Source organism: Dermochelys coriacea, chromosome 15, assembly GCF_009764565.3.
Source record: "Dermochelys coriacea isolate rDerCor1 chromosome 15, rDerCor1.pri.v4, whole genome shotgun sequence".
Classification (NCBI taxonomy): Eukaryota; Metazoa; Chordata; order Testudines; family Dermochelyidae; genus Dermochelys; species Dermochelys coriacea.
In genome coordinates, this window is record NC_050082.1 from 16997241 (window position 1) to 17022239 (window position 24999).

Here is a 24999-nt window from a genome sequence, read left to right on the forward strand (position 1 = left end):
CAAGTAATGAGTGGTTTTGTGTACTTGAAATAGCTCCCCTTAGGAGCCCCAATAATTGGAGAAACACCTGCTCCCTCATTAAATACCAATGGTACACAGCTGCATCTCCTCCAGCACTCCCCAGGATCCAATTGTTTTGTATATGTAACATTTATAGTATTTTATCACAAATGGATTAATCTTTAGAGCACTCTTATCGGGTAGTTAACTATCCCAGTGGTTCATTCTGTCTGTTCAGAATCGCAAATATATTCTTTAATCTGACAACTCAGAGTCTGAGCCTCATACTGCAAGGTGCGAAGAGTGGCCTGAAAGATGCAGCACCCTCAATGCTCAATGTGTTAGATAAGACTTTGGAAAGTCAGTGGGACCCTTTGTATATATATCTGTGTCCAGTGAATGAACAATGGGAATAAAAGGCCTAGATTCCTACTGTGACCCAGGAAGCTGTTAGTGCCAACTGCAGAGAGCACAAGAGGTTCATAGGGTTTTACAGGGATCCCCTGAGTCAGATACATGCATAATAGTTTACCAAAGGGTGGCATGTGAGGCTCTACTGAGAGACAGTAGCCCACTGGTCATCATAATAATTGTGAAATGTATGTAAAAACAATATTTAAGGAGTGATGTGTCTCTACTAAAAATTACGTTCCTACGGTCGTGGAATTAATGCAGATCACCAGGAGGTGACATACCTCGGATATGTTCTTTTCAGGGAGGAGGTAACAGAGATTTATATCTCTGTCTGGTCATGTGTGTATTGTGCATTGTCTGCCTCACAGTGGAGATCTATCTGCAGACTGTGCCAGGTGCCAGTCAAGAGATTGCAAAATCCGCCAGAAAGAACATCTCCAGGAAGAAACAAAATAGCAGGGTGGTGTTCTGTTTATGAAGAAGAGAAATAATGGAAGTTGTATATCGTGGGGAGCAAAGGAACCCACTAGGTCCTTCATTAAGGAGGCAAGCTAAAAGAGTGTTTGTCTTATGAAAGGAGGCACTTAGACAGCCTGGCTGTTACACACTGCACGGATTTTGGGTATTCTGCAAGACATGAAAGTATTATGTTAATGAAGTCTAGGCTGTAGATGCATGTTATATTTGTTTTATATGTAATAATTTGTTTCCAATAGTTCTACTTGCTATTACTTGAAACTCTGTGCTTTGTTCAATAACTTGTACTTGATTGATTTCACTATAACATATCTAAGTGCTGTGTGTTAAGTGAAGCAGTGATCTGAGGGGGAACTGGTAAGCAGGGGTGTAATGTTTCTTTGGCGCAGCAATCTGTGAATACTGCGAGTGTTAAGTGGAACAGGGGTGGGACACTCCAGTGAGACACTTGATGGGCTTGAGGTTGGAGTATGCCTATAGCTAACGTGTGTAGTGGGCTTGTGAGACCAACAGGAAGAGTTGCCTGTGGCTGTGAAATTGGGGAGCTGACCCCCAACAGGTACAATCAAGGTTTCCTCACGCAAAGGGCAGTGCTAGCGCGATGCCTCAGAGCCCTGGGTACCCTTGGGAAGCGTCACACCTACCTCAGATTACATGTATCTGTGTGGTGCCATAGGATTGTTGCAGGTTAGATGCATTTGTTAAAAGTCAGATTATCCTTTTACATAACCATTTGATTTGCGGGCATATTGTGGATTATTTTGTTCTTTGAGCAGATACTGGTCTGAAGGTTTCCTCTTCATATTTTCTAAAACAAATTCAGGCACTCTAGTTCTGTTTTTCTGCCCTCTGATATGGTAGAGATCCTTGGTCTATAGAATCACAATAAATCACTTTAAAGGGAATTTTCTGGTCAACTTTGTAGTAGGGGGATGGAAGCTATATTTTCCCTATCCTGCATAATTTGTATGTAAGTGTTTGGGGCGCCTTTTATAGAAAAATATTTATGAGACATGAGGTAACAATATAATAAATATACAAATGCAACTCATCAGGAACAGGAGAGGAAGAAAATTCTTGAAATACCTTAGCAATTTAAAATGTTAGTACAGTCTAACTACTATTTCATTAATGATGTGTCTCAATCATTAATATGGGGCAATAAATTTAAACCCAGTTATGGACAAAACATGGTGTACAGGGTCAAATTCCTGTAAATTTACAATAGTACTATATGAAATTATTCCTAGGTTAATCCTTGAACATAATAGGGATGTGGGACAGTAAACCATTAGAGAGGCTACAGATTACAAAAATTAGGAATGTGCATATAAAGCTAGAGGAGAAGGACACTCCAAATAATATCTATCCTTAGTAAAAAGTATTGACCTAGTCACAAAACTTTGAATAATGATAGGTTCCGAATAGCAGCCGTGTTAGTCTGTATTGGCAAAAAGAAAAGGAGAAAAGCTTATGCTTAAATAATTTTGTTAGTCTCAAGGTGCCACAAGTACTCCTTTTCTTTTACAAAACTTTGAAGTACTCCTATTGTAAGATATAAGGGTAGGAAATTGTTTCTCTAGCTGCTGTTCAGTGGTCTACCCTCTGCAGCAAAATAAATTACAGTACCAAACTTGGAACAACAGATGGAGGAAACTCTGAATCCATAACATACAGGGATGATGTATGGCCCTTTGTAGGACATGCACTATAGCTTTACAATAGTCTTCTGAACCATAGAAATATCACCAGAATGCCAGGGAGGGCAGTCTCTTCCAGAACCTATCCCAAGCGCTAATATTGTTTACTTTGTAAAGCTTAAACAATGAGAAGTACTTGTGGCACCTTACATTAACTTATGTTGGAAAGAAACCTTCTAGCCTTAAAAAACCGTCATGTTTAACTGAATAGAACTAGTAAAGTGCATCCAAAGTGAATAAGTTTCAGAGTGGTAGCCGTGTTAGTCTGTATCAGAAAAACTAGTGAATCTCTTCTTTGTGCAAAGTTAAACTGATAACTTTTATGTGACGTTATTGACTTAAATGTTGAGGGATGGGGTGGGTTGTAATTCACTGCAGTAATCTCAGTTGAAAACCTTTCTTCTTTACTTACTATTTGCTCCCCCTTCCCCCATTATTTAAGGGACTGACCCTGTAAAGAACTAGGGAGGTGAGCAGTCCCATTCAGTTCAGTAGGACTATTCACACATGTTAGTCTTTGCAGGATTGCAATCTAGATCTGTAAATATATTATTTAAACCATGCAAAGCATTTTAAGATACAATCTGTTTGAAGATATTTGCACCAAAACTTTATTTTATATGTATACTCAAAATTGCACTAGTAAAGAAGGGAATGTGAGATTTTGCAAGTGATAGGCCCTGGATGATAAACAGTTTGTATTTGGCAGGAGTCATGATTCTCACATGGCAGAAAATCATAAATATTTCATTTTCTGCCCAGCTCCTCGTCAAAAAGCTAAATCAAATGCAATGGAAAACTACATACATCTCAGAGCCAGTAGGTGGCTCTCTCTGTGTACAGGCCAACAGACATTGTGTGTATTGTCCAGTTACGAAGTGGATTTGTTTTCCTAATTATTTTCTTAACAGAGATCTTGTTCTCTAACCACCAACAACACTATGTGCATGCTTCAGTCCCTGAGCTTATTAGATTTATTTTCCCCTTACACATTCCTCTTATTTGGTTCTATTCAGTCTCCAAGAACCTTTCCCCTCATTATTTATTTTTAAAAAAACCCTGCCCTGACCACACACAAAGCACAAATGGTTAAGTAACTAACCAGCCTGGCACATTGTATTCAGCCTAGGCATTCAGTTCCCCATCACATCTCAGTAAGGGGGAAACATTAATTTTGTACTAAATGTGGAAAATAAAAACCAATTCATTAACTTCATCATCAATCAATCATCATCAATGATCAATCATCAGTCATTATGGCTGTTCTTATGAGTGCTCACATTTCTAAAGAAGTATACTCGCAAAGTTCTTTCTCCATTCCCTAGGCCATAGGAATCATTTTTTAAAACCATTATTTGGCCTAGCCTTCTCACAATAAAGCATTTTTACATTTAGTTCTGTGAGTACTAGTCTACTGTTCAGGATCATTCCAGTCTCTTTTAAAAGTGAATTTCACAGTTGTGGGCCACTTATTGAGAATGTTTGGCCACGTGTGCGTATCATGAGGCTGACAGTGCCATTGTTTCAGGCAAACATTGCTGCCATGGGAGCTCATGATCCTCCTAGGAAAGGTGGTTCCTTAAGTAATTCAGGCCAGTCCTGTGAAGGGGTTTCACAATGAATATGGAAGCCTCCATTAAGACTCAGTAGTTAATGGGGAACCAGTGCAGACAGCAGAGTTCTTTTGTTACTAGGTTCAGTGGGCTACAGTAGACTTAATCTTATAAACTATTCTGCATGGAAGGCACGCTAGGGTCCCACTGCACATCTGGAGGCCGACTGACTTTACTCACATGGGATAACTTGTAGTAAGAGTGCTAAGGAAGGTGTTGAAGTGTGGACATTTGGCATGCCAAGGATTCTTTTTGGCTAGAAAAAAAATTGACTCAGTTGTGGAGGGGGAGTTTATAAACTTGAACATAAAAAGAAAATCTTCAGAGATTCACCAGTCCTAGGTGAAACTATTTAAAAACAGATTTGTGTAACTTCAGATTTGTAATTCTGAGTATTTAGTAATTAGGAAGTTACAATACAAAGTGCTGCAGAGGATGGTGGGAAGAGCAAAAAAATATTGAAGGGAATGGATGGGGTAGCTGGGTCTGAATACAGCTTAAGCAAGAAATGAGAAAACAACACATGTTTATGTGTGTGGTATATGTTTGAGGCCTACTGTCTGAAACTACAGCACAGTCCACATGGCAGCCTATTTGCCTTGAAAGGATTATGGGTGCTTGCACTCAGATAACCCTGGGAAAGGAATCCAACTAACAAGGAAGTAAGGTCGTTAAAAAAAAGCTAGGCTTGGGCATGTTCTCCCTTTATACCCCTTTTTGCTAGCCCTTGACTTACATACTCAGCAACTGCACCTAAAGCATAAGCAAGCACCAGATAGAATCTCTTTATTTACTTCTGTCACACTAAGCCTCATGTGGAAAATAATATATTCCTTGTTTGAGGGATTTTTGAAAGCTTAACATTATTTATGTTGACATCTGAGACTTAACTGTAAGTGTTAGAAAAGCAATGCATCTCAATCCTATGTTATAAACAACGGACTATGATTTGAGCAGGAGAGCTCTGTTGTAAAAAATATGCTACAAGATTGCCAATTGACAGGAAGTGTATTTATCCAGAATAGGTCCTATATAGTAACACCATACATTGTAACTGACAGGTTAACTCATGGGAACATTACACAGAAGGAGGAAGATCTAAAATTCAAACATAAACCAACATGGATCTGGAACAAATGACTGACAACATATTAGCTCAGGAACCAAAATATCAGTTTCACAGAATCTTTCTACAAATAAAATAGTGAAATAATAATTCTCTGTACAGAGAAGTCTTGCAATTGCCAATCTTAAGGCAGGCAGGCAAACCAATTTATCTATCAAGATGTTTCTAATGTGCCCATCACCAGGATATCTGGGTACCAACAAATGCAAATCCTCACTCCTCCTCATGGAGGCAACACAATCTAGTAGAAGAATGAGCAAAGATTGAACAGTCAGAGTTCTGATTCATAATTATGGCTCTGCCACTGACATTCTCCATGGCCTTGGGCAGCTCATGTCATTGTTCTTCCCAAATTCCCCTCATCTGCAAAACAGGGTGGGGGAATAATACATCTACGTCTCAGAGAGTAGTAGTGTAGTACTGTGTCCAGTTTTGGGCCCCACACTACAAGAAGGATGTGGAAAAATTGGAAAGCGTCCAGCAGAGGGCAACAAAAATGATTAGGGGACTGGAACACATGACTTATGAGGAGAGGCTGAGGGAACTGGGATTGTTTAGTCTGCAAAAGAGAAGAATGAGGGGGGATTTGATAGCTGCTTTCAACTACCTGAAAGGGGGTCCCAAGGAGGATGGATTTAGCCTGATCTCAGTGAGAGCAGATGACAGAATAAGGAGAAATGGTCTCAAGTTGCATTGGGGGAGGTTTAGGTTGGATATTAGGAAAAACTTTTTCACTAGAAGGGTGGTGAAGCACTGGAATGGGTTACCTAGGGAGGTGGTGGAATCTCCTTCCTTTGAGATTTTTAAGGTCAGGATTGACAAAGCCCTGTCTAGGATTATTTAGTTGGGGATTGGTCCTGCTTTGAGCAGGGGGTTGGACTAGATGACCTCCTGAGGTCCCTTCCAACCCTGATATTCTATGATTCTATGAAGGTTAATTAGGTGGTGTCTGTACAGCTCTTAGGAACATGTCAGTGCTAAGTACTATTATTTATTTTTTACAGATGGCACATCTGAAGCACAGAGATGTTAAGTAACTTGTCCCAGGTGACACAGCATGTCAGAGCTAACATTAGAACTCACATCTACTGATAGCAGTCCTGTGCCTAATTCAAGTCCCACTAAAAGGATGTTCTCACTATAAAAAAATATTTTTAAGAAATTACCTTTTTTATTTACACAGTCAAGGATTTGGGTGTCCATGCAGAGAAAGAAATATAATGTCATGGGGGTACATTTTATATTAATACATTTTACTTTCATGGTAAAGATAAATGAATTTTCTTTGGCTCCAGTCCTACCACGTGCATAGACCCTTGCACTCATGCAGAGCCCTATTAACTTTATTGTCTATTCATCGCTCCATTGAGTCCACTGTAGTCTGAGGAACATATTTATTCTTGTTCTTCCAGCAACATAGGAATTGCCATGCCAGATGAGACCAATGGTCCATTTAATCCAGTGTCCTGTCTCCAATATTGACCAATACTCGAGCTTTCAGGTGAAAGTTCAAGAAACCTCCTACTGGACAATTATGGAATAATGTTCCTAGGGGTGGAAACTTTTCCCCTGAAACCAGCCTTTTAGTGCCTAGGTCTCTGAAGCCTCCACATGATGTTTCTTATAAGAAGGTAATTCAACAATACAAAAACAAAAAACAAAAAAAACCCACCACCACCACCAACAACAACCCACAAATTTTTCTAAGGAACCTTACTCCTTCACCAAAGAGTTTAATTTCTAAGGAAATTTATTTTAACTCTTTCTAGAGATAATTACCATTAACTCTAGCTGTCAGAATCCTTTAGAACTCTCTCCTGTGGAGGTGGAGAATCTTTGACTCTATGGGGATGTTTACACTGTAAATGAAGGTGTGATTATAGCACGGTTAGGTTTACATATGCTAACTTTAATCTAGATATCACAGGTAATAATAGCAGTGTAGATGGCATGGGCTTCAACATGGCCAAGCAACCAGAGTACAAGCCTGCCAGGAACCTTAGGTATGTACTCTGGTTGCTAGCCAGTGTTGAAGTCCATATCTATGCCACCATGTCTACACTGCTGCTGCTACTTGTGCTAGTTAGATTAGTGGCTCCTCTGTACCCTGTCTGCATTATGAGGGCAGGGAGAATATACAGTGGAAAACAGAAAATAATTACATAAAACCACTATGTGTTTTAAAACTCTCCTCTGCTGTGATGCCTACAACAAATTTGACAATGGTTATGCATCTGGTATGTGGTAACACTGCTTTTCATGCAGTTTTGTCTTATTGTTTCCTTGTGCTCCACATATCTGTTCTGTTGTACCCGCCTGTTGCCTCTTGTTTTATACTAGATTATAAGCTCCTGGAGGCAGGGACTGACTTTTTATTTCGTGTAGCACGTAGCAAAATGGGATTCTGGTCTATCATCAGGATCCCTAGATCCTACTGCAATGTTACTACTGCTGCTATGTGTTTGGTGGAAGACTATTTTATATTCTCTTTTTTTCAGAAAACATAGGGGTCTGGTGGTGTGTGATGGAAAAGTCAGTGCTTGCTTGATTCTCCTATTCCTCAAAGAGCTTGCTATCTTATTCCACTTCAGAGAGTGGGGAAAGAGCAGAGCATCAGCAATCTCAGATCTACACAACCACCTTGTTAGTAGATTATTCCCATATAAAGAAATTAGGCAGCACTTGTTGGGCCAGGGGAGTCTCTGCCCAACAGCAACAATCTACCAGAAAAATACCTTTCCCTGCCAAGCCCCAGGGTCCATAGGCACCCCCATCCCTAACGGGCTCTCATGGCACCAGGATTTGGTTTGGCTGGGGTGGCTGTACCTACTCTTAAGTGTGTTCTGTTGACAAAGCCAGAATTTGTTAGAGCTCTCCCTAGGGTGATCAGATATCCTGATTTTATAGGGACAGTCCCGATTGTAGGGGCTTTGTCTTACATAGGCGCCTATTACCCCCCACCCCTGTCTGCAATTTTCACACTTGCTATCTGATTACCCTAGCTCCCCCACCCTGAACTGTAAATCAGTTAAATTACCTGCATGTCAAGAAGTGGGGGGACAGGGGAACATCTGTGCATCTCTTTCTCTCTCTCACACACACGACACCTTCCTCCCTGCTTTCAACCCTAGTAGCCCCCTGTGAGTTTATCCCAGAGCTGAACAAAATCACTCGGTTTCTCCCAGGCTGAAATTCCGCTTCGTTTCCATCCTGCTCCTTTGGGGGGCACAGGGCAATGTGTGGGGAGGAAAATGCAAGACCTCTCTCTCTTGCCCCATACACCTCCCCCTTCCATCTCCTCTGCTGCAGGTGACTCCCGGGGGGGGGGGAGAGAAATGCAGCGCAGGAGGAGGGAGGGCGTTTCGGAGTGGGACAGAGGCAGAGAGGAAAAGGGGGGAGGTCCAGGCTGGGCCGGGGAGGGGGTAGGTATTAGGAACAGCTGCTCCAGCCTCCGCTCCCTGCAGCCAACGCACGACACGCAGCAGCAGCGAGCAGAGCATCAGGATCCAGCCACCATGGATAAAACTTTCGCCCAGTCCAGCTCCGGGTGGCTCTTCCTGACAGCAGTGGCGCTCTCCTTACGGGGTGCCAACGGCAAGGTAAACGGGGCAGGTCCTCCCCCCTCTGCCCGAGGTGGCTGCCCTGCTCCCCACTCCCCCAGGCTTGGGGGGGGGGCACCCCCGCGGCTCTACCGTCGCTGGGGAGGGAGCGGGACTGGGGTTGGAGCAGGGGCTCGTTTGGCTGGAAGGGGAAGGTGCCCGGGCACGTCTGGCTGGTGTTGTTTGTAAACGGGTTGGTGATGGCTCTGGCGGGGAGGGAAACGCTTTGATGTGCAAATGGTGCCCATGTGTGAGAGCTGCTGCCGCTTTGTCAAGGCTTTGTCACCCCCGGGCGATATTTAACCCTATTCCCTTTCTCATATAATAACACCAGCCTCTTCCCCCTACCCCACCGCATCCCCCTGCCTCGCCTCTGTACTAAACTGCGCTGGGACGGGCGAAAAGTTCCGCCGGGACACGTTGACTTTTTTTTTTTTTTTTTTTTTTTGGTAATTAAGTTGCAAGCGCTTGACCACGTCTCAGCTCTAATAGGCTTTTCACGCCTTGCAGCCCGTGCAGTCGTTGGGAAGCCCGATTAGTGCTCAGTGGGAGGGACTGGTAAGATGACAGTGAACTGCTGGAGCCAATTAATTAGTTGTGAAACTGACCGAGAGCTCTTGGCTGTGTCTTGGGAGGCAAAAGTCTTGCCAAGTACAAGCTAATGATCAGACTATATATAAAATACTGCATATTTTCCCAAGAGCTGCACTACTCACCCTAATCCTTGGGAATGGCATCAGATGGTGTTATCCCCATTGTACAGATGGTACAATGTACAGTACGATGTACTGAGGTAGAGAGGCTGTACGTTATCCCTGGTCACACGAGTGTGACAGAACCAGAGCTAGAACGCTGGTGTTCTGACTCCAAGAGCTCATGCTGCTGAGGTGGGGGTACCACACGGGAGAGTCAGATGTGGCTTTCTGAAGCTGAGAGCAGCAGGGGGCTAGATCACCTCGAAACTACCCTAGGAGCCAATCTGCCAAGCAGGGATTGCCAGTGCAGTACAAAGGGGTCATAGCAGGGCTCAGCATTGAGCCCAAAGACTTGTTTCAACCACTGTACTACACTACTGGACCTCTTTTTCTGGTTAACTTTTAAAATATTTCGACGTCTCTGCTTGCTTGTGTTACGTAGTGCCCAATACATGTGTGCTGCTGTACAGAAAAATAAAAAGCAAAAGTTCTTGACCCAAAGATTTTACCTGTTATGTGGCTTGCTTTTCAAACGGTGTATTCTCTACTGTGAATACTATCATTCTCAACAGTTCATTGTTTATATCCAAATTTGGCCCACATCTAGCTTGTAATATCTTGCTTTCATGTCTGAATTATTGACCTCAGAAATGCCAAGAGATGACATTTGAGATTGTAGAGAGCACAATGTATACGAAGGAAATGTAATTCCTTATTGTAATGTATCTTGTACTCATTTTTGTATTTCTAACCCATATTTGTGCCTTAGCAGGCTGAGCAGTGTGCAGGAAACAGTAAGGGTTTGTTTACATAAGGTAGGATATGAATTTAAACTGCTGTAGTTACACCTGTATAATTCCCCATGAGGAATTATTCAAAAAATAAGAGTGCCTCTTTCCAGTTTAGTTTGTCATTTTGGATGGGTTTAAGGCGAACTGCAAAAAGCCACTTGTATTTTGGAATAAGTGTGTCCACATGCAGAAATTATAGAGGTTTCATTATAACTAGAATAATAGTATAACTAGAAAAATCTCCCAGGTACACAAGCCTTAAGGCTGAGGATTCAGATATTGCATATAGTTTCCTCTTATCTAGCCTTTGGAGATGACTTGAAAAGAAGGATTACTAGTTTATGATAATATATTGTGTATAAAATGGTCCAGAAAAAATAATTTGGCTAATTCAGACTCTGGATTGTGAGGGTATTGCACATACAAAAAAAATTGCCCCAAACATAAAAGCAATAACATGAAATGAAGTTTACAATAGAAATAACAGAACCTAATCAGTAGAATTAACCTACCCTTTGATTTATAAAGTGATTTATAAAGCACTTGAGAAATGTGGGTAGCCTGGTGTAATCACTTGCCTTGCTATCTATTATTACTTCCCTAATTGTGTGCATGTAATCCAGAATACAAACAGGGTTTAAACAATGTAAATGGCCATGTGTGATGCCTCCCGTAAAGGGACACAGGTATAAGATGGGACATATTAAATAGGGTGGGACAGAAAAGCATCAGCTTTATGGTTCCTTGAGGGAGCTTGAATATGTACATATCCTTTTGCAATGTACAGTCACTTGAACAAGAAATGGTCACTAACCATTTCGATGAAATAATAGGTAATCCTGGTCCCACTGAAGTCAACAAGATTTTTGCCATTGACTTCAGTAGGAGCTGGATTAGATCCTTTTGGAACAAGTGTTAATGGCTCTGAGATAACTGGGAGGTATAGTATGGAATCTTCGTTCTCTGTCCCAACCACTTTGTTATAAGAAAAGTTGCATGTAAAGCTCTGTCTTCACTACTTAAAAAAATTCTGCTTTTTAAATTTAGGATAACTCACACATGTTAGCTATCCTGCTGTAAAATCCCAATAGACATAAGGCACTGTAATTTTACCACAGGATTGACCTTGCCTGGTTTACCATGGGTGGGAGGGTATAGCATTGACTCACCTAACTACCTTGTTGTAAAAAGCACAGATGCTTTGTCTCTACACTCTCTAATAGGATTTTATAGCAAGATAGCTAATGTATGGTAGTTATCTTTCTGTAAAAAATAATTGAATACTCTTTATATGGAATTGCATCATTTACTAAACAAGTACATAGCTTATTATCTGTTTTGTTAATGTGGATGCATACCTCTCTGGTCCAACTGCATGCTTCTCTTATTGAGCTGCATAATTCACTAGTTGCCTGACTTTTTTACATACTTCTGAACTAGTTTGGCATTATAATTTCTTCCATATAGTTAGATGGAATTAGTATTAGCTGAGTTACATGCTTCTGCATGTGGGTGGGACATGGAAGAATGTTTGCGCAAGCTGTATATTTTGGTAGATGCAAAACAGCTTTGCTGATCAACTTCCATTGTTCACACACTTTGAAATCTCGCAGTTTGATTTCCTTTAAGGTGTTTAATCTAGCTATGTACTGATTTTTAAAGAAGACGCCTTTTTAGTGGTAGCACACTGAATCCAGTTGCAGCTTCCCGCACAGACTTTACATTTTGTGACGTCAACTTACCCTTTTTGATTGCATATGGTCTGTAAATTTGCATGACAGTACAGGACAATTTTCTTCAGAATGATATCTATGCATCTATTCAAGTCTCACTAACCTCAGCCGGCATCCTGTAATGGAATCTCAGCACAGGTCTTTGAAAACTGTCTTGCAGCACGTGTGTATATGAGACAGCGGAACTTGCTTGGTATTATCAAGGATTATGTTATGGTCCTCAAACTGGAAGTCTCATTATTTTTTATCCTTTTTGGTTGGATTTGGATTCTTAAAGAGTTGGATTTGTAGTTTTCCTCTAGGCTGATGGTTCAAATCCTCTTCAGGTTAGCAGACAAAAATCTTGCCGTCTGGAAACTGTATTATGTCCTGCAATAAATGAATTGTTATTAGGTGGCGTCTAGTTCATGTCATTAAAAATTATGACCAAAATTGACACTGACTGGTCCACATGTTGGTTTCAGTACAGAGGTCAAGGATTGTGTGGGCCAGAGAGACTGAACTGCCCTTTCAACCTTGGAGGTGGTCTGTCCAGGTCAGAGTTGAGGCACATTGGCAAGTCCACGTGGAGAAACTTGGAGTGTTTGAAGCCTGTATCTGGTTTTTGGATAAATAGAATTCTGTCTCCAGGAATGTGAACCAAGCACTACATTAACAAGAAAAATTAAAAAGCTAAAAATCAAATGAAGGAGATACTGAAGATGTGATGGAGATTGTTGTTCCTGTTTGTCTACAGCAAGTGGAACAAGATCTGAAGATCAATGGATTGTTTATCCTGGAGAAAATATAACTTTGAAGCCAAACAAATAGCCGGGCAGTCAAAATTCATATTCTGTGTGAAGTACAGTTCCATTAATAAAATCCTAAAAGAGAAGATCTCTATTTATCCAAACATAAACCCTCCTATGATATACTGCTATCCACTTGCTGCATTCAAAAAGGGTGTTTATTTAAAAAAAAAAGTGAAAGGGGTCTTCTGCTATCCCAGACTCTCTAGTTAGGGACTTGATCCCACCCCATTGAAACCAGTGGGAATTTTTCCATAGTCTTCAGTGGGAGCAGAATCCTTCCCAAGACCAGTCAAGTATTAAAAAGTTAAGTTAAACTACAAAAATATGCACCTCAATTAGCAAAGAATGTGGCCTGATTAGTAAAGTGTATGAAATTTCAGCTATTAAAGTCTGCAGCTGATCAACAAAGCGTGCTGGACAATTGGCAATGTATCCGGAATCTCAACTACTGAACTACAGCATCCTGCCAGATCAACCAAGCATGCATCTGAATTAGTAAATTATGCAACTGGAGCAGCAAAATATTCACCTTAGACAGTAGAGTATATAAAACCTTAGACACTTAAAAGAATGCACAATAGTTAAAGTCTATTGCAATTCAACCACTGCAGTAGGAAAAATAGGTAGCTCATTCAGGTATCTCCAGATGTGTCCTGTACTCAAAGAATGCCTCTTGCTAAAATAACAGCTAACAATTGGATAGTGGAAGTGATAAAGAATAGGGCTACTAATAATAATCTGGTTTTCATCCAGACAGCCAGGTATATTCTGCTCCACCTTGTATTTAGCTGTGACACTGAGTACATTTCCCAGACCTGTGAAAAGATCTGTAAGCTCTCTCACTGACAGAAGTTGGTCTAATAAAAGATATTACCTCACCCACCTTGTCTCTCTAGGTATATGTTGAGTTATTTTAGTGACACTTTAACTGGCTTTTCAGTTTCATATAATTATTACTTTATTGGTAACTGCGTGAGTACACAGAACTTTACAAATCCATAAAAGACCGGTTGCCAGCCAAGACAAGACACCTTCAAAGAATCTAAAGATTTCACTAACAATGAGCTTAAGGACCCTAATCTCTCCATTATCTGTGCAACTATGCAGTAGGAATAGAATATTATAAAGTTTAAATAAAACAGGTAATATTTTTACTGCAGTAGCCTTGCTCCTTGTTTACAATATACTCATATCTGCTACCATTGCACTGGCTCGTATTTGCTGCATGGAGTGTTGGGATACCCAGCCTATCTTGGTAGCTAACATACGGTCTAGAGTATTGTCCTGATATATGTGGGGTGAGTGGTGAATGCTTCCCAAATCCACAGGGGGAATTCCCTAACATCTTGAAGCCAGAAACCTTGATTACCCCAATCTTAGTGTGTACATATAATTAGTTTCATAAAATATTCTAGCTACAGTATTGAATTCTGATCTCCTGCAGTTGCTTTTTAAATTTTCCTCTCAGATCCTTGTAAATTAAATCACTTATTTTTGCATATATACAAAGAACATGGGTTGTCTTGATTAATCAAAATGCATGGTTTCAGAGTCCCTATAAATGACTTGTTTATATTTGGAAGTCAATTTTTCTATACGGTCCATCTTCAGCAATGGAATTTGTAACACTTGTTTTGTAGTGGCAGTGGAATTTTTACTATACTGTTCACTTCAGCACACCGCAAATCTGGAGCATTATTTCATTTGTTATATAATCAATCTCTGCTTTTTTTAACCTGCTCCAATTGATACATAAAACTGGTTTGCAATGAACTTCTTATTTACAACTTTTCTGCTTCATTTCCAGGTCAGTTCAATGAATGATCCCATTTAGTTCTTTTTTCCTGTCTAAAATATTTCCTACTGAGTCCAAATCAGTGCCCTTAAATCATAATTGATTTAGGTCATTGAACTCTTATTTTTCATGCATGTTAGTCTGCATCTTGCCACTGGTCTAACTGGTATTTCAATTAGAATAATGTAGAGAGATTTTCTCTTAGAGGATAAAGTTCATGTGGAGGTTCTGCAGAAATAAGATCCTGGAGTTTGTATGCTTAGTTCCAGGCAATTTTAGGTGTGAGAGAATATTTTGAGTCTAGTTCCTTCTCTTTAACATCACACTGATCAGCAATGTGATCCAAAGAAGTTTTAGTACTGATGACTCTAATTACTTAAGCATTGAAGAGGCTGAAAATTGGAAAGATTTACAAGGTTGACTTCAAGTCTTGCATATCACATGGGACTCTCTTTAGAGTTGGACCATGATTTTTTTTTCCCCACCAAGACCCTGATGTAGATCAAGAGGCCAAGGAAAGAGTAGAGGAATCATGAAATTATATGGAATCATTTACATTATAGAAGTGAATGGGGTCCTGCACCACTAAAGATACAAACTGTCCTTGGGATGAAAACTGTACCCAAAGTCCCTTCTGACTCTCTGGTAGTTGTCCAGCTTGAAGCAAATGATCCCACAGCACTATTCAAAAAGAGAAGGGGACTCTTTCACCTTTCCTGTGGTAACCAAGAAATAATAGTAGTATGTGAGGGTTTTTTCTTCTTTCATGTGTCAGACATGAGGGCATTAAGGTTTTTGTTTTGCCTTTAAAATATTGAGTGCCAAATACTACCAGAAGGTGGATACCAAACACTGGCCTAAATGGAACAAACATAACACCTCTTAGAATCACAGAATGTAAGGTCAGTGGGGACTTCAAGAAATCCTTGAGACCATCCCACCCCTCCCATGCTGAGGCAGGACGAAGTACCTCGACCGTCCCTGAAAGGTGTTTATCAAACCTGTTCTGAAAAGCCTCCAATGACCGGGATTCCACAACCTCTGTTGGTGACCTATTCCAGTACTTAATTATCCTTATAGTTAGGAAAAACTTTCTAATATCTAATCTAACTCTCCCTTGCTACAAATTAAATCAATTACTTCTTGTTCTACTTTCAGTGGCCATGAAGACTAGTTGATCACCATCCTTTTTATAATATCCAACATATTTGAAGACTGTTATCAGATTCCCCCCTCCTATGTCCTTTTCCGTGTTGAGCATACCTCATTTGCCTACATGATTGCTCTGCTACTATGGTTTAATTTGTGAATTTTTAAAGTCCTGTAGGATTTTTTTTTCAAAGCTAAAATACTGCAGTAGTACATGGCTCTGCATTGGCCCCTTAGGACTATGCACACTAAACATTAAATGTCAAATTTACTGATATTGCTACCTATAATTAGCACTTGAGTCTTAATTAGATGGGAGGAAGGGGTTAGGATGTGCCTTGAGTATGAAAGGTGCTAACAGAATAAAATTATTTTCTGCTTGGACAAGTCCTTGAATATTACTGGTGGGTCTAGAGCATCTTGAGTTATGTGTAGACTAGTTATACAAAAGTTATCCTGACAAATTATTTACTAATACCTTCATCTCTTGAAATCACTTAGACTCCATTTGAGAACACCTTAATCCCTGTTACAGCTTGCAGTAATGAATTGTCCAGTATTGCATTCTGCAATGAGGTGCATCCCTACTCATTCCATTCCCAATGAAACATAGTGAGAAGTGATCCAAGTGGTGTGTGTGTGTGTGTGTGTGTGGGAGGGGGGTGCATGGATCAACATTTACATTGAACTCCCTGTCAGTACCTGGCCCAAGCCGGGGAAGCTAATGATCTAACCAGCGGACCAAATTTGGTGATGAATCCTGGTCATGTGCCACCTGAGGCACATTGCACTTATGTGAAGAAGAAGAAGAAGAAGTAGTGTGAGAAGAAAAATCCATGTTCCCTTTGTGTGCTTCTTTTCTTTCTAGGAGCCTTATCCAAAGCCCACTGAAGTCAATTACAGTGTTCTCCTAGATTTCAGTGAGTTGGGATCAGGCTGTAGGTGCTGCTGACTGTTGGTAGTAGTTGGACACTGGAGAAGTGGGGCACTCAGGCCTGCATCTGTACTCAGTATTAGGTGGAGACCTTTAATGGCAGAATGGTCATTAATACTTTGCTTTTACATCACCTTTATTTTAGGATTTCAAAGAGCTTTACAAATATCTAATTAAACTAAGAGAAACCCATAGTTCTGGGGAGCATGTGGATCACCAGTACGTCTTAAGTATAAGGCGTGGATGGGAATCAAAGCTCCAAACAAAGACAAGTTAATTAGATGCAAGCAATTGATGAATCAGCCATAACCTGTTACTCTGTCTGCATTTTCATCCAATTTTCTTCTCATTCTTTTTTATTAGCTGTCAGATTGCAACATCAGACCGAACGGGAACATGGGTCTCCATTCAGAGCTATTGCAGAGTTAAGGGAGTCTTTCTAAAGTGGACTGATCACCAGTCCCTTACTTATCTTCAATTTACCTGATGGGCAGGAGCCCTCCTGGGTTAATTGCCTGTACATGTTCTACTTAGCAGGGCTCTGAGCTGCCTCAGTTACCGAACATTCTTCAGCCCAGAGTGATAGTTCAGGCCCTTTTAAAGGGATAATTTTCAGGGTTTGCATAGTATGTGGGACCTCAAGCTGCTGGAACTGAGGATCAAGCCATGAGTTGCTTGTCCTCTGGTCTGCTGCCTGCAGCATAGGTCTGTGTGTATGTGTGGTGGGGAGGGGGTGTCTGACTGACTGGGAGTTGTGTTTCCAAATGGAGTTAAGACCTGCCTGTTTGAGTTTCAGGGCCCCATGTAGCTGTTTGTTTTTAAGGCTGGCCTTGACCATGTCAAGCCTGGTAGGCTGAACATTTTGACTTGTTTCTAAAAGTAACAGTAACTTATTCCAAGTTTCCTGATAACTTGAAAGGGAGAGAAGAAGCGGCGTCTGCAAAGCAGATTTATTAGGAAAAATAAACTGCTCTCTGGTTGGGATCCTATAATAACAAATTCAATGCTTATTTTCCCTCTGGCTGCAGTGCCCCTAAGGCTTCCTCATTTTCCACCTCTCTCACAACCCCCTCCCGTCCCCCCCCAAATAGTCTGTCCTTTTGTGTAGGCTGTAAAGTGAAATTTACAAGCATCCTGCTCTCTGAAGTCCTGGCAGAGCAGGAGTCTTGTAAATTTCCCTTTACAGCACACACAAGAAGAGATTAGCCTGGGCACAGTGAAATGGGGGGAAAGAGCTGCCATTTATACACCCAACATCTGAACGATAACAGATTTTTGGATACCAAGTGAATTTTAAAATGTAGTTGCAAACAAAACATTATTTTCCAAAATTGTGTTTTTAAGTATTAAAGGATCATGATAAATGTCCTATCCGTAAGAACCCCCTCATCCCTGTGTCCTAACCTTGAACTTGTTTCCTTGAGTGACCAGAAGAGGAGGCACAGTAAAGATTCTGTGGTGCAAGTGGCGGGAGGGAACGTTTGCAGAGGAGCTTTCACATGTGGAATGTTTTCTTCTCCAGATGGTTTTGCAACATAAACACCCAACATGTGAAGCATCCAAAGTGCCGTGATGAGGAACAATTGCTTCATGTGGTTGAAAAAGAAATCCAAACTCAAACCAGCCTTTGTTGATTTGCAAGGGACTTTTAAGGGGGTGTATAGTTGTGGATTTTTTTTTTAAGATCAAAACCTTTTTTGGCCATGAAATAGTCATCAAAACACCCACCTACTCTATGTAGTAAAGGCTTGAAAGAGACTTACCCAGGTAGTCCATTTCTGCTTTGATAATTTTTTTTTATTTTAAATTTTGGACAATGAAACTGTATGTGGATTAGTCATCTGAATTTTCTTTCAACAAAAGATTTTCATAACAAAAGACTACTTTATAAAATTAGTCAATCAAACAAACAAAAACACCCTATCCAAATGTATCTTCATGGACATACACAGCTTGTCCTATTGACCTATACTGGACTACAAACAAGATTCTTTTACTGAAACTCTATAGGTTTTGGTTGGTGTACTTTTTTCTTTGTTGCTGAGAAGTTCAAACACATTCTGACCATGTTCCCTTACTTTTTAATTTGAGCTGCTTTGGACTGTTCAATTTCTAGAAAATTGAAACCAGACTGACCTTCTGAGAGTTCCTTCTCCACCCCCACCAATTTCCACCAGCCGTATCGTTTACTATTACATTTCTCTATGGTGTGTTGTGTAAATTTTGTTAATTGGATCTCAGTCTAGTAGAAAAAGGACTTATATTGACCTATTAAAGCCCTGAAGCAAATGATCGTGGTATCTTGAACTCTTCATTACACAAGTTTCTCTTTCTAAGGCATTAATTTTGTTTTTGAATGAGGGCACTTGGCATTGCATTTACTTCAAAAAGCGGGAAAAAACAGGATGGCAGCTTTGTATGGAGGTAGGATCTTATTCGATATGGCATTTTGCATCCAAACCACAGAACCTCTCTAAAGAAAGCAATACACACTTCAGCAATTCCCAGACCTAATAGGGTTTGAATCTATTGCATTTACAGTCACAGAAGAACTTGTTTCACAAGGATCAGCCATGTATTTTGGGACTTAGAAAAAGTCTGTGAGAAGGCACCAGTTGTTTTTGTGAACTACATGAACTCCACCACTCCATAGTGTCTGTTATCTTACGTATATTGTATGCTTCTTTATAGCTGTCAAATGTTTGTGTAAAGATGAGAGGAAAAAACAATGAGCAAAGACTACTTGCATCTGCATTGAACTTATTGTATGACCCTGGAAGTTTATACCATAGGGTAACACTAGTTTGCGTGAGCTATTAATGAGAGACATATTTCTGCTTTTAGATCTTGTTTGCTAGTTAAAAGTCTTGTCCTCCCCCACCCTCTAAGAATGGATTTGGAAATTCTGCTTCTAATGTAATACGTTAATCCAGAGGTGGGAAAGACACACTGAACCAAGGGTTCTCAACATCCTTTTTCTTCCTGGATAGATTTAGGGAGAGGAGTGGATTCTGAAACTTCAAATTGTAACATGGGTTGCAGTATGGTGGGAAAAGTTGAGAACCACAGATCTAGTCCACTTCTCTGCCAGTGCAGAACTCTTATCTATATTGTACACTTGTACTAGCATTTTCTCTAGTTTATAAATGTTTCCAGTACTGGGGCTTCCACACCTCCCTTGGGAGACTATTCAACAACCTAACAGTTCTCACTGCAGGAATATTCTGCAAATAGCCAGGCTAAACTTTGTCTCTTAACTTCATCCAATTACTACCTGTTGTACCACCAGGTATTTATATAGATTGCAGTAGTGCCCATAATGAGCTAGGCTCTTTCCAAAGACAGAGGGAAAACTTTGGTCCCTGTCACAAAGGCAAAAAAAAAAAAAAAAAAAAGTAGAATGTTTCCCCATCCCCTAGTCCTTTTGCTTAGCGAAACTCTACATATTTAGCTCTTTTTTAATCTCCCATCCATCTCAATTTTTGTTGCTCTTCTCAGAACTATTTCCAATTTGTCAGTTTCTCCCCTATAACAAAGAAATCCAGAACTGACCAGTATTCCAGGCATGGTCTCACCAATAGGTCTACTGTTCCCCCGTCCAGGGTGCTTCAGATTTGTCTACACAGGGAAATCTGCCTGCATAACTATATTGGTATAATTATACTGCTATAACTCCCTGTGAGGACCCTCTTATTCTGGAATAAGAATGCCTTTTGCTGGTTTATCTTATGTCATTTTTGGAAGGGGTTTAAGCTAAACCTGGAAAAGGCATTCTTATACTGGAACAGGAGTGTTCATGTGGAGTTATAGCAGTAAAATTAGGTCAGTTAATCTCCTTTTATTTGCTGGGTCTTCTCCTTTCTGCTCTTTCTCTTAGATAGAGGGTAAAGGCTGTATAGCAAAGTGAAAGCTACTATATTGTTGAGCTGTCTTGGTGAAGAATAGGAGATTTGTTAAATGCATATGAAAAGGTCTCTCTATATATATGACAACCGCGAAGAAGTAAAATATTGTTGCATTTTTTGCTATTATTGATCAGGTTGCTTTTATGAAAGATTCAGGGTGCCTCCATTTTTGGGAAGCCATTGTGATACCTTGGGTCATATATTCAAAGCAATGAGAATCTACATGTCCTACTAAAGTAAATAATACCTACAGGTGCTCATCCTCTCTAAAAGTTAGGCCCAAGGTATCTCAAATTTGGCAGCCAAAATCTGTGACTATTCCTGAAAATTCTGCCCAAAGATCATGTTTATATAGTAATTTACAGTCAAGGCCCTTCTCTAAATTATGCTAGAGATTCTGAAGTTTTGGTTCCTCACCTGAGCTTCTCCAAATAACACAGATGTTCAGTTCTGGGATTTTGGTTTGGTGTATCTGTACTTGCACTGTACACAAATACATATTGTGACTTGAATGTTGTACAGATGCTGATTATGTTGCTGTTAAAGAGCTGCTGATTATATCATGGACAGCTGTAGTGTTCAGTGGGTAACTGTTCGCAAATAGCCTCTGTTTGTGCGTTTGGGAACAAGCATTTGTTTGTAATCTGGAAAATGCTTACAGATAAATGAGAACCAGTTCTGTTGTTCTCTGTAGAAACTGGAGAGCCTTGTTGTTCTGCCTGATGGTAGTCAGAGTGCCCGTGTTTATTCTGTAATTTCTTCCTCCCACTGCAGGCCCCCCCGTCTGAAAAAATCAAATGTGGGGGAGAGGAGGGACAGTGACTACATGGTACAATTATGCAATCTGCTTGAGACCAGGTATCACAATATGTTAGTCTGCATCCGTGATGCTGGCCAGGTGGTCGGGGGGGACGCCAAGGGCCTCTGTACTGAGACTGCTGACCTTATCCTGCCTCTTCTGCGGCTGCTTTTATTGATGCACACTTGGGGGGTGGCCTGCCTAACAGTCCAGCTGGCTGATGTAGAACATGTGACTGCTTCCACATCTACAGCCAGTTGTGCAGACCTGCTGTAACCGGGCTCACTCACCACTCTGGCGACTCCTGCCGGCTGTCATGGGAATTCACTCTGTGTGTTAGTGCACCCTCTTCAGGTCATGCCTCACCGCATTCACTCCTGCTCTAGGACCCATGTCTCTCCAAGGACTGCAACCTCCTCTTCAGTTACACAGCCCTCCGGCCATGCCCACACTGTGCTCTCCCATTCAGGGGAACCTGCAGGCTGCTGTTCAGCCATTTCCCTTAGTGGCTACTGCAGCGAATTGTCTGGCCACTTCCTCGTGGCCCCAGCATCCTCTTTGCCCTTGCCTCAAAGCCACCACCTGCAAACCCCAGCAGCCATCCAGCAGCTGTCTCTCGCTCCCCAGTCCCTGCTAGCAGCACTGCTCTGTCCACCATGCTGGCAGTTCTCTCAGCTCTCCAGAGACACAGTCCTTCCTCCCTGGGCTCCCAGCAGAGAACTGAACTCCTGTTTTGGGGTTCTTGTGTATTCTGCATTCTAGGCAATAAAGTAGTGACATGTTACAACCTTCCAGCAAGAATGTTTATTATTGTATGTTATGAAACAAAGAGTCCAAAATGCAGCCTGGTATCGGAAGGGCCTTTGTTTGTGGATGTCTCCCCTGACTGAGAGACAGTACATGTAGGCTTATGCAGTGAAATGTAAGTGTCTCCAGAGCTCTCCAGAATTATGAATTCAGCTTCACAGTCTCCCTGTGAGGTGAGTAAATAGTATCCCTATTTTACAGATGGAAAGATTGAGGCACAGAGAGGTTAAGTGCCTGCGTAAACTTACACAGCAAATTAGTAGCAGGTTTTAGGCTAGACCCTAGGAGTACAGACATCTAGTTCTTTGCTCTACCCACTATACTTTAGTCACTCCCTCTCTTACTCTAATAATCTTATTGCCCTCCTTGACTTTGGCAGTAACAAGCTTTTATAGTCTTCCCTTACTTAGGAGTCCTACCTGCATTTTTCATTCTCCTGTAAACTGGAGAAAATATACTAGAAAGTTTGATGCTACACAAGAAAACAGGGTCCTGTAAAGCTGTCAGGTGTGTGCCAGGAAGGATTATGAAGAGGTTTGGACTCTTTCCTAGAAATGGGATTTGCAGAGTGGAAATGTCACATCCCATAATCACTTTCATGTAGTGGACCGGCTGTTCCCTACCGAAATAACAAGAGCATCTGTTCAAAAATGCAATCTTGATTTTTCCTCAAATCCCAAACGGTTGCATGTACTCTAGAAAATGTTACCCATTGCTGAGAACACATGTCCACAAGAGAGCAGCTGACTGGGAGCCGGAAATGGCTTTAACTGCAATCTGTAGACAGGACTAAAGTCTGTACTGCCCTGCTTCAGAAACCCAAGATTGAATCCTGTAAGCACCAGTGTGGGTGAATTTACTAATGTAGCAGGAAGAAGAATAGTGTGTATGTCCCTGATCAAATAAAGTGTGGTGTGCTGTGGTTTTAACTGACAAGAATTTTTCCAAGGCCAGTGCAACTAAATCCTAGTTGAGAATCTGAACAGAAATGAGACCTCTTTCCCTGCCTCTACCAGAGCAGCAATTCATTCTTTATTTATAGCCAGATATTTGCATATCCTGACAAATATCTGTGGACAGGCATGTACATGTCTATTAATCTGTCTCTTATCCCAGGGAGTCTCAACCTTTTTTCTTTCTGAGCCACCCCCCCCCCCAACAGGCTATAAAAACTCCACAGCCCACCAGTGCCACACCAACTGTTTTTCTGCATATAAAAGCCAGGGCCAGCCTTAGAGGGTAGCAAGCAGGATAACTGCCTGGGCCCCGCACCACAGGGGGCCCCACAAAACTAAGTTGCTCAGGCTTTGGCTTCAGACCCAGGTGGCAGGGCTCAGGGCCCCAGGCTTCAGCCCTGCACAGTGGCGCTTTGGCTTTCTGCCCCGGGCTTCAGCAAGTGTAACACTGGCCCTGCTTTGTGGACTCCCCTGAAACCCGCTTGTGGTCCCTCAGGAGGCCCCAAACCCTTGGTTGAGAACCACTGTCTTATGCAACCTATAAGGTTTCTACATTTAACACTTCCCTGTCTCAGAAATGGACTATCTGACACCTCCCACATGCGACATAGTGTTTGAATGGTTTCAGTGTTTGAATGCAACGTGATATTATAAGCTGTTAAGGACAGGGCCCTTGTTATCTTCTTGCTTATCTGTAAAGTATTGAGGGCACTGTAGTGTCATACACAGTGGTAACAACATGGTTCACTACTTTTTTAGGATCCAAGTCTGTATTACCTTTGCCTGTAATACATCTAACATCAAATGTCCTAGACCAGTGAGCAATCACCTTTTTAAAAATAATAAAATGTAAGGCCTATAGCTCGATGCTCCAGAGGGGAAAAAGCTCTCTACTTCCTCTATGACAAGTGCTGCTGAATAGATCTTCATTTGCATAGTCCAGCTACCCTCAATTCTCCTAGCAACACTGAGGAAGAATGCTTCCATTGACCTAGCATGGTATATGCAGATAGTTAGGTTAGCTTAACTATGTCATGCAAGAGTGTGAATTTTTCACATCTCTGAGCAATGTAGTTATGCCAACCTAATTTTCTAGTATAGACATGTTCTGAGACTCTCCAGCTGTCTTTCTACACTAACTTCTTGGTGTAGGTACAGGCCACTAGATTGGGGTTTAAAGACAGACATAGAAGACCAAGCTGGTGGGAGGATAAGGCAAGAAGAGACTTTGTGTTTTGGTCTTGGTGTGGCACAATCTGGGGCCTTATGTGCCCTGTATTTCCATCTATAAAACTGTAAGATGCTTTCCTCCCACTAAGTAGTTTTAGCGCTGTACTCTTTCACTTAATGTCTAACCCTGCCCTGGAAGGGGAGTGCAAAAGTTCTCATCCTATTATGTAATATAGTAGGATCTTCTGCTAATGCTGACACAGTCTGGGATTTGGAGGAGACAGCATCAAGGGCCGACAATGAAAGTTCCACTGCAGTCTTCAGCTCGTGATGCAACGTCTCAAAGAATTGAGTCACCAACATCAAAACAGATTCAGATATTAGACTGGAGATATGTGAAAAATAGACATGTGAATGATGAGCTGAAACTGCTGAAAACAATTACACACTTTTTAATTTTTTTTTTTTTGGCGAAGCACTAGATATGAATCCTTCCATTGACTTCATGCTCTAGTTCGAAAGACTCCCACTGATCTCCATGGTCT

General features: G+C 41.2%; 1 protein-coding gene across 6 annotated transcripts in view; it reads left to right on the forward strand.

Annotated features, from left to right (window-relative positions):
- The window catches only part of LOC119843953, a 63809-nt gene that overhangs the window by 2521 nt on the left and 36289 nt on the right, over positions 1–24999 (forward strand). For 2 of the 6 annotated variants that reach the window (XM_043497925.1, XM_043497926.1), the window contains 2 exons: positions 6335–6377; positions 7829–8929. The exons of 1 other annotated variant lie outside the window; for it this stretch is intronic. In XM_043497925.1, the coding sequence (XP_043353860.1) occupies positions 8582–8929 (348 nt within the window). In that variant the 5' untranslated portion in view covers positions 6335–6377; positions 7829–8581. Of the gene's footprint in view, positions 1–6334; positions 6378–7828; positions 8930–12617; positions 14082–24999 lie in introns of those variants that run through there. 3 more of the 6 variants (XM_043497927.1, XM_043497928.1, XM_043497930.1) reach the window with 2 other exon arrangements.